Below are 9,861 nucleotides of genomic sequence, written 5' to 3' on the forward strand. Positions count from 1 at the left end.
AGAGGAAAGCTGCATGCCTATTGGTTGATGCCCTGCATTCCATTGTGATGACTCATGCCCAAACGTGGTAAACAAGGCAGACTAACACAGTAATACATTTGCTATAACACAGCCAAAAAACTCAAATAAAACCATTCTAAAAGCCTGTATCACAATAATTTAAAAAACGCCTAGGGGTATTTGCCCACTGTACCTCCATACCAAATTTCAGGACCTTAGGCCCTAAAAATGAAGAAGCTGAATCCATTTAAAGATATGGCAGGAGGAGGAGAAGGAGGAGGAGAAGAAACATCAGAAAAAGCAATATGGTTTCACCACACCACTTTGTGGTGTAGTGAACCCATAACAATGTTGGTCCCTCATGTACTTAATACCTGTATCTGTATAATTATTTAGATACAGCAAGAAAAACAGTTACTCAAGCAACTGGATATGCTTTTGGAAACGGTCAGATGTTTCAAGTATCATCCACTACCTTTTTTGGTGTATCTTATTAAGTGGATTTATAACCTTCACTGACGTATTTAGGTACAGGTCTGGACCTTAACATCTGGAGAACCATTTAGTGCACTAAGATTGGTAAATTTCATCTTAAGACAACAATTTTGACAATCTACGCGTTACAATGAATGAATGAGGCTTCCCGTGCACAGCCAGTGTGGGCTTATACGGCACCATTTGATAATACATTGTGTATGGTACATAAACAAAAGAGAATCAGTCGTGCAGAGATAACAACATCAACCATAAAGGGAACTCAATTTAGGGCTTCAAGGAAGCACCATGTGCCGTGGAAAGATAGTTACAGTGTTTGGAAATATGCTAGTCACCACTAACTCTCCACATGGTCCCATAGTGACAGCCTGCGGGAAGTCAATGTCCGCGATGGTGCGGACAAACTTGCCCTCGCTTGTGAACATGTCTACCCGGTGGTTATAATGGTTCGCCACAATGATGCGACCAGAGGTGTCCAGGCAAATACCTCTGGGAGAGTTCAGTTGCCCCTCCCCCTTTCCATACGTGCCGAATTCAAGTATCTTTACTCCGGACGGATTGTACTTCTGGATGGTTTTATACCCATCCGTCAGCAGGACATTTCCCTCCTTGTCCGATGTGACTCCCCAGATCCCGTCTACCGTACGCACTTCTGAACTCCAAATGCGAGAGCCGATTGAGTCTAACAGCATAATTGTACTTTTGTCTCCCACGATAATTTTATTGTTGCGCACGTCCATCGCAATGACGAAATTGTAGCCCTTGAGGCTTACGTCAATTTTTTTAATGGGCTGTCCGTTCGTACTGTACTGTACGATATGCTCTTCATCCTGGAACCATGTACTTCTCCTTATCAGTACCCACAGGTAGCCAGGCGCCACGTCCAAAGCAACACCAAAAGGGAACGTATTCATTGTCTTACTTTCACCAGGCAGTACCGTTGGAAAGAGGCGGAAAAAGGTCCCATATATACTGAAGACCTGGACTCGTCTGTTTAACTTATCAGTCACAAATATCTCATTGTCAGCAGACACGGCAACTCCCGAGATAAAATCAAATTTCCCAGGTTCTTTTCCGTCCCCGCCAAACGTGATCTTCTCTCGCTTTACGTCACAACCTTTTGCCGTGAGTGATAAAAAAATATTTTTCAAACTAAAATATGTAATTTACAAAATTGAAAAATATAATTTACATTTACCCACGCCACGCACGCTCGCACACTCAAACGCAAACACACACACACACACACACACACACACACACACACACACACACATATATAGAACCTGATGCGTATAGCTTCATTTACTCACCATAAGAAATAATCTTGTTCATTGTCCAATCCAATATCCTAGCATTGCCTCATGACACAGAGGGACCAAGTCTAAGGCATTGTCTAATGACACAGCGAAGCAAAGTCTTTAAAACATTGTCTAATGACTCAGAGGGGCCAAGTTTAAAACATTGTCTAATGACACAGAGGGGCCAAGTTTAAGACATTGTCTAATGACACAGAGGGACCCAGTTTAAGAAAATGTCTCTTAAATATTTGTGTTAGACTCACCTTTGTGATGTGGGGTGTTGGAGACTGTCGGGACCTTGGGGATAGATCCAGTAGTAGCAGTAGCAGCAGCTTTAGTAGTAGTAATAGTAGCAGCAGTGGTAGCAGGAGTAGTAGCAGCAGCAGCAGCAGCAGTAGTAGCAGCAGTAGTAGTAGTAGGAGTAGTAGTAGTAGTAGCAGCAGGAGTAGTAGCAGCAGTAGTAGTTGTATTCGCTGTCTGCTGTTGATAGAGGATTATATCGTCAATGCAGGCTATCGCAATCGGTTTATGGAGATCATGATAAATTATCTGAACCCTTTCTGAATTTGATAGCTATAGGCCGATATCAACGGCGACGCCTCAGGGGGGAGCCTAATGGTACAGTATTGTGTGGAGTTTGCAAGAACTCTAGGAATTGCACAGGAATTTTTCCACAGGCATGTCTGGAATTTTGCTGACACACATCTATGCCCACAGTCCTATGCCCTTGGGAAAACCTTGCTAGGGGATGACATACATTCTTGGGCTCGTTCACTATACACTCAGGGGAGGGTAGGAGTGATCTATTGAACTGTACTATATCTGTCTACGTAAGTTACAAGGTACATGTACAAAATGTATACTGCCAGTGATGCCAATTACCCGTATAAAGTATACGGGTAAAGTAAACGGATGGTTATCTCAGAAAATTGACAAGGCTATAATAAGACAGAAGCGTACCTGTGGCGGCCTGGCGCTTAAGGATAAGCAGAGAAAGACTCCTGCGACGATGAACAACCCAAGAACGACAGCCGCTTCAACTGCAAGGATCACTCGGCTACGCGTACAGCCTGAAATATCATGTTGGTAGTAATCAAAGTGAAATGTTGGAACTTTATTCCAACAACAAGTAGCACATAGAGATCAAATTTTCAACTGTCGCCTTCATCGGGATAATTACTGACTAATCACCTAAAAATATTGCAGTTAACAGCAGATCTGTTAAAAATACATATAATGATTTGTATTTTAGGGCGTTGTGTCAACAAGGGAATTACCAATGACAATAAAAGAATTTCAAGATTTTTCTCCAGCAAGAGGTTTATGAAGTTGATAAAGTTCTTACCGTGCGCTGCAGGATGCTGGACGTTTGGCACATGCATCAGATTTGGATTGAGTGCGTGTAGGACATCATTGGCGTCATTGATGCTGTTTGATGCCGCCGCTGGTAGATTCTGGGAGGACAGGCTTCCTTGAGTGTCTTCTGAAGCTGTGTTCCGCTCCACGTCACCCTGGCACATGTCTGCGGCAGCGTACATCGGATTTGGATCGAGTGCATGCAGGACATCGTTGTTCGAAGCCGCCGTTGGTTGATTCTGATTCTGGGAGGACAGGTCTTCTGAAGTTGTGTTCCGCTCCAAGTCACCCTGGCACATGTATGCGGCAGCGTATGGTTGAATGACCTCATCTGGCAGCTGGCCACCATCACAGTTGAGTGAGGGCTCCTGGTCTTCTTGGTGGGCATATGGTTGGATGCAGGGATTGCCATCATTGTTTGCTGACTCACCGAATGTTTCATCTTCTTCGTATTGAACAGCAATATCAAGTTCATGATGTGTAAATGCATCTGGTTGGCAGCGTGTTACAGCATATGGTTGAAGGCAATGGTTGTCATCGTTGTTAGTCGCTGGCCTGGAGAAGGCTTGCTGATGTGTATCAGCTGATGTCTGTGTGCAGGGATTGTAATCACTCTTATTTGACTTGAAGGTGGGTCCAGGGCTGCTTTGCAGGTACATCGGATTGGGGTTAACGTCTTTTTCGGCGTCCATCGGTTGAGGGTTCATGTTTTGTGTGTACATCGGGTTTGGATTCCTGGCGGGTCCAATGGTGGCGTTTGGCTCCATGGTGCTTTGTAGGTACATCGGATTGGGGTTAACGTCGTTTTCGGCGTCCATCGGTTGAGGGTTCATGTTTTGTGTATACATCGGATTCGGATCCCTGGCTTGTGTGTGCACGTTGCTGTCATTTGCATTGAAAGCTGAAGTTTCAGTATCATTATCATTATAAGTGTTGTCGGGCGCCGTTTTAGTTGCCTGAAAATGTTTGTTTTTGGTCTCTTCCACGGCTTTCTTCATGCGAAGAGCCTGTTCTTTGCATATGTATGCAATGGCGTATGTATCGAACTCACCAGGGCCGATATCGATTGTCTGAAAGTTCTCAGCAGCAGCATCGCTTGTGTCAGACAGATTTTCATCGTCATTGTCTTTATTTTTCTCACATCGACCAGAGATGTGGTGACTGGCACCTTCGGAAGCTTGCCTGAACTTGGATGGCACAGTTTCTGTGTCTGATTTTGCCATACCTTCGTTTCTGACAACCATTGCTTTTGGTACGGTGTTGGATGGCATATTTTCAGCCATGGCTCCAAGATCTCTTCCTTTGTTTAGTTCTACATATAAGTAAGTAATAATAAGTAATAATAAGTAATAGGACGGAAACAATCAAACAGATTCTGCATTCAAATTGTACAACATGTAGATGTAACATAAACATGCATAACTACAAACATTATTACAATGCTAAAGTCTGCCTTGATGTTCATGGCAATGATCATGTTTAGTCTTTGCTTATTACTATAATTTGATTCTTAGAACACAGCACATTTAAACAATTTCTATCCTCAACCTGTATCGCTATGTGCACTGTAAAGACCACTGGGAAAAATGTCAGACAGAATAAATACATCTTTATGTAGATGAAGCAGCCCACGAGTCGTCTTCTGATACCAGACAATTCATGTCAGTGCTAAAATCATGAGTTTGAACTACGTGTTGTCCTGACTGGGGTTGTTTTTTTTTTACATTGTTGCTTTTATTTTACTTGAAGTTGTTTAGCGGTTCCTCCTATAGTAATATATTACATGTTTCTTGGCTATAACTTGATGTCATAGATGTTTAGTTATTTCTTTTAAGGTGGAAATATAGGGTTGTCTAAACAGTTACTTATTATCAGTGCGTGGAGCACGTGTTGTTTTAGCTGAGGTTGTAGCTTACATGTTGGTTTTACTGCATGTTATTTTAGCGGTTCCTTGCATATATGCTTACCAATATGCAACATGTTACTCGGTGAACTTGAGGTTTATTTTCATAGATTTCCATTCTTTCTTTGTAGGGAAAATATAGACGCGCCTTAACAGTTACATTACCATGTTGAGTAGTGTCGTGTTCAAATTACAACACACTGTTAGTTCATAACAGCTGGAAATTACAAACATATTACTGTAACATTACATTACCAAACATATCAACACATTAACATTGACTACACCTTGGAGTGCTACTGTAGAGTGATATGGACATATGGAGAAGAAAGATTCAGAAATTCTGTACTTACAGTAAGGCTTCGACGAGCGACTTGTCTTCAGAGAGAACCGACCACAATAGCGAAATGGAGACTCAGTGCAGGGAGATGATATAAATATTGAATAAACATATCCCATGCACGTCATAGATTCCCCCGCAAAGGTGTCTTGTCTGGTATTATATAAAAACAACAGGGTGTTTAACGCTGAAGTCCAAAAAATGGCCACATTGTACTGTTCATATATATAGTAGTTTGTAGTAAGAAATGTAATAAGATAGTTTAGTTTTATAAGTATTGTTGTATTACTGCCACACATTGTACCATGTACGATTGTCGAGCAATAAAGTTCATTCATTCATTCATATTAAGATAAAACGAAAAATCGGTTAAAGCAAGATTAGCATGAAATGCAAAACGTGTGAAAAAAAGTGGTTTTGAAAAGACTTTTTTTGAGAAATGTGTTGATGAATTTAGAATTTTAGACGTAAAGCTGTCCCTCCCTTGGCACGAGTTAAAGTGGACTGATCCAACTTCTTCGTCTGTGGATGTGGGTGGAGGTTTCAAAGCCAGTAGACAATACGTGTGTGATTAACCTAGTAGTAATTGAGTTTTGGGAGCTGGTAGACTATTCATGTATGATGAACTTTTCTTTCTACACCCGCGTACTTCTCATCAAACGAAGATGGTCTCAAGCTTTTGGTGTTGTACCCTTGAGAAAGGATCTTTACACGTATTTTGATTGTTAGCTCAGCTGAAAGTGGGTACCTAGCTTTGGTCAGGGACTCTCAAGCATATCTGATTTTAAGGGGATTGGCTGATTGCTGTAGAAGGTATACTAACATCTAATTATTTTGTAGAAACGTGAAACACCAATATTTTTAAAGGAAGGTAGCACAGACTCTGTTTTTCTTCCCTTTTTCGTGAATTACGTAAAGTTTTTATTCATATTAACACATATCCATACATGAAAAGCTTCAATAACACATTGATAGCACAGCCAGTTACCCAGTTACCAAAGACATGTCAAAGTATATATTAATGAAACAATACATGTACAACAGTAAGATAAAGATCCCACAGAATATGTGTATTCAATCTAACTTAATTAGTATTAGTGTACTAGTACTTGAGAGGCCAGATAATTTTATTATACAGATTGATTCATACAATATCAATTCTTATATTCCTTTTTACATTTACTTTAATATACCAGCATCATTGTAGCAGCGAAGTAACTGTTTAGTAGTAAGGTATGCATCAAAATGTGAGGAATAAAGCTACATCAGATGAGTCAACTTTTATATCATCAGAGATCATATCATTATCTTAACATTTGTAACATGCAGACAGAATCAACTCATTTCTATGTAGATGAAGCAGCCCACGAGTCATCTTCTGAAACCAGACAATTCATGTCAGCGCTAAGATTAAAAGTACGTACATGCGTTTTGTCCAAACTGGGATTGTAGCTGACATGTTGGTGTGACTTGAAGATGTTTTGCCAATTCACCACATACTGATATGCTACATGTTTCTTGCTGCAAAATTAGGTACAATATTCTGTACAATACGTGCAGTTCTTATGTTTCGTTCAAGAAAGGTAAAACGTGGTATATACTCAACAATGTTCTACTGCAGATTGTTAAAAAAGAAAATCCTCAAAATTAGGTACAATATTCTGTACAATATGTGCTGTTTTTAAGTTTGGTTCGAGAAAATGAACAAAGTCTTCATGGTACATACTTAGCAATGTTCTACCACAGATCGTTCAAAATTAGGTACAGTATTCTGTACAATATGTGCAGGTTTATGTTTGGTTCAAGAAAGGTAAAACATGGTACATACTCAACAATGTTCTACTGCAGATTGTTAAAAAAATGAAAATCCTCAAAATTAGGTACAATATTCTGTACAATTTGTGCAGTTTTTATGTTTGGTTCAAGAAAGGTAAAACGTGGTATATACTCAACAATGTTCTACTGCAGATTGTTAAAAAAAGAACATCCTCAAAATTAGTAACAATATGCTGTACAATTTTGCAGTTTTTATGTTTGGTTCAAGAAAGGTAAAACATGGTATATACTCAACAATGTTCTACTGCAGATTTTTAAAAAGAAAATCCTCAAAATTAGGAACAATATGCTGTACAGTATGTGCAGTTTTTATGTTTCGTTCAACAAAGATGAAACAAAGTCTTCATGCTACATACTCAACAATGTTCTACGACATATCGTTAAAAACAAAATCCTAAAAATTACGAGAATCACTATCTCGTGGTGTAAGAATATCACATAATGGAATTCTGTTCAGATGTGAAGAACAAGGATAAAGGCATTTTCTACACACGGAAAGATTTCTGTTGGTGGTTTGTGGGGTAAAACCGACCTCAGCGGCACAATCTAGACTCAGTGCCCGGAGTTGGTATGTGTGTGGGCGACCATACATTGAATAAACATATCAAGGTTCTTAACATTCTACTCTATAGGATAATGGGCACATTCTATTCTCAAAATTGTGACGGTAATCTGTTATAGGAAATTAATGAAATAGGAATAAAGAATTCACGAAATCTTGCCATTAATTTAGACTTTCTCGTGGCGTTAAGCAGCCCCCCCCCATGTTGACGACAAAGTGAAATACATACTTGAGCCTATTACAATACACTTGCGCATGCCTACATTAATTTCTTTTTTTTTATTTAGCCACAAAGTTACATGGACATGTCAGCACTATGGCAGTTTGCAATGCGCCCACGGCCTACAAGCAATTCAAACAAAACGTGGATATATATATATATATATTTCCTTCAAATATAATCTGGAGTGAAAAGAGACTACAAATCAATGTTGGTTCCTCATATACTTAATACCTGTATCTGTATAATTATTTAGGTATAGCAAAAAATTACTCAAGCAACTGGATATGCTTTTGGAAACGGTCAGACGTTTCAAGTAGCATCCACTACCTTTTGTTAGCTACTCTTTTTTGGCGTATCTTATTACCTGGATGTCTACCCTTCACTGATGTATTTAGGTGCAGGTCTGGACCTGAACGTCTAGAGTACCATTTAGTACACTAAGATTGGTATAGATGTCATCTCAAAGACAACAATTTTGACAATCTACGCGTTACAATGAATGAATGAGGCTTCCCGCGCCCAGCCAGTGTGGGCTTATACGGCACCATTTGATAATACTATATGTATGGTACATAAACAAAAGAGAATCAGTCGTGCAGAAATAACAAGATCAACCATCCAACTTGTAAAGGCGTTGATACAACTCTTTTGTCCTCCCTTCCACTTGTTTTTGCATGTGGTAAATTCAAATAAAGAAATAAAGAAACCATTAAGTGAACACAATTTAGGGCTTCAAGGAAGCACCATGTGCCGTGGGAAAAAAGTTACAGCGTGTGTGTCTGTCTGTCCAGTCACCACCAACTCTCCACATGGTCCCATACCGATACACCACGGGGTGTTAATGTACACGATGGTGCGGACAAACTTGCCCTGGCTTGTGAACATGTCTACCCGGTTGTTCGATTCGTTCACAACAATGATGCGACCAGATGTGTCCAGACAAATACCAGTGGGATGATGCAGTTGCCCCTTCCCCTTTCCAGGTGCCGAATTCAAGTATCTTTACTCCGGAGGGATTGTACTTCTGGATGGTTTTATGCCCATCCGTCAGCAGGACATTTCCCTCCTTGTCCGATGTAACTCCCCCAATCCCGCGTGCCCTAGTAGGCAGTTCTGAACTCCAAATGCAAGAGCCGTTTGGATCAAACATCATAATTGTATTTCCGTCTCCCACGACAACTTTATTGTTGCGCACGTCCATCGCAACAACGAAATTGTAGCCCTTGAGGCTTACGTCAATTTTTTTAATGGGCTGTCCGTTCTTATTGTACAGTACGACATGCACTTTATCGAAGAAGAATAACTAACTTCTCCTTACCACTACCCACAGGTAGCCAGGTGCCACGTCCAAAGCAACAGCATGAGCTTCGAGCATTGTCTTGCTTTCACCCGGGAGTACCGTTGGAAACAAGCGGAGAAAGGTCCCATTTATACTGAAGACCTGGACTCGTTTGTTTATCTTATCAGTCACAAATATCTCATTGTCAGCAGACACGGCAACTCCCGAGATAATTCGGAATTTTCCAGGTTTTTCCCCCAACCCGCCAAACGTGATCTTCTCTTGCTTTACGTCACCACCTTTTGCCATGAGTGATAAAAAAGTATTTTTCAAACTAAAATATGAACCATTTTAATTTACACACGCCAAGCACGCTCACACATTCACACAAACACACACACACACACACACACACACACACATGGGCCCTAATGCATATAGCTTCTTTCACTCACCATAAGAAATAATCTTGTTCATTGTCCAATCCAATATCCTAGCATTGCCTCATGACACAGAGGGACCAAGTCTAAGGCAATGTCTCATGACACAGAGAAGCAAAGTCTTTA

The 9,861-nt window shown here is 40.4% G+C and overlaps 1 protein-coding gene across 1 annotated transcript; it reads right to left on the reverse strand.

The window, feature by feature from the left end:
- Positions 1-770: 770 nt before the first annotated feature.
- On the reverse strand, positions 771-4,435 carry LOC109466332. The gene is made up of 3 exons (XM_019764049.1): positions 3,142-4,435; positions 2,757-2,866; positions 771-1,598 (listed from the first exon to the last, which is right to left on the reverse strand). Exons 1-3 carry the CDS (start codon positions 4,433-4,435, stop codon positions 771-773), a joined length of 2,232 nt encoding a protein of 743 aa, XP_019619608.1.
- Between the last annotated feature and the right edge of the window lie 5,426 nt (positions 4,436-9,861).

The sequence above is a fragment of the Branchiostoma belcheri genome, unplaced genomic scaffold (genome assembly GCF_001625305.1).
Source record: "Branchiostoma belcheri isolate BF01 breed outbred unplaced genomic scaffold, Haploidv18h27 scaffold163, whole genome shotgun sequence".
NCBI classification, from domain to species: Eukaryota; Metazoa; Chordata; class Leptocardii; order Amphioxiformes; family Branchiostomatidae; genus Branchiostoma; species Branchiostoma belcheri.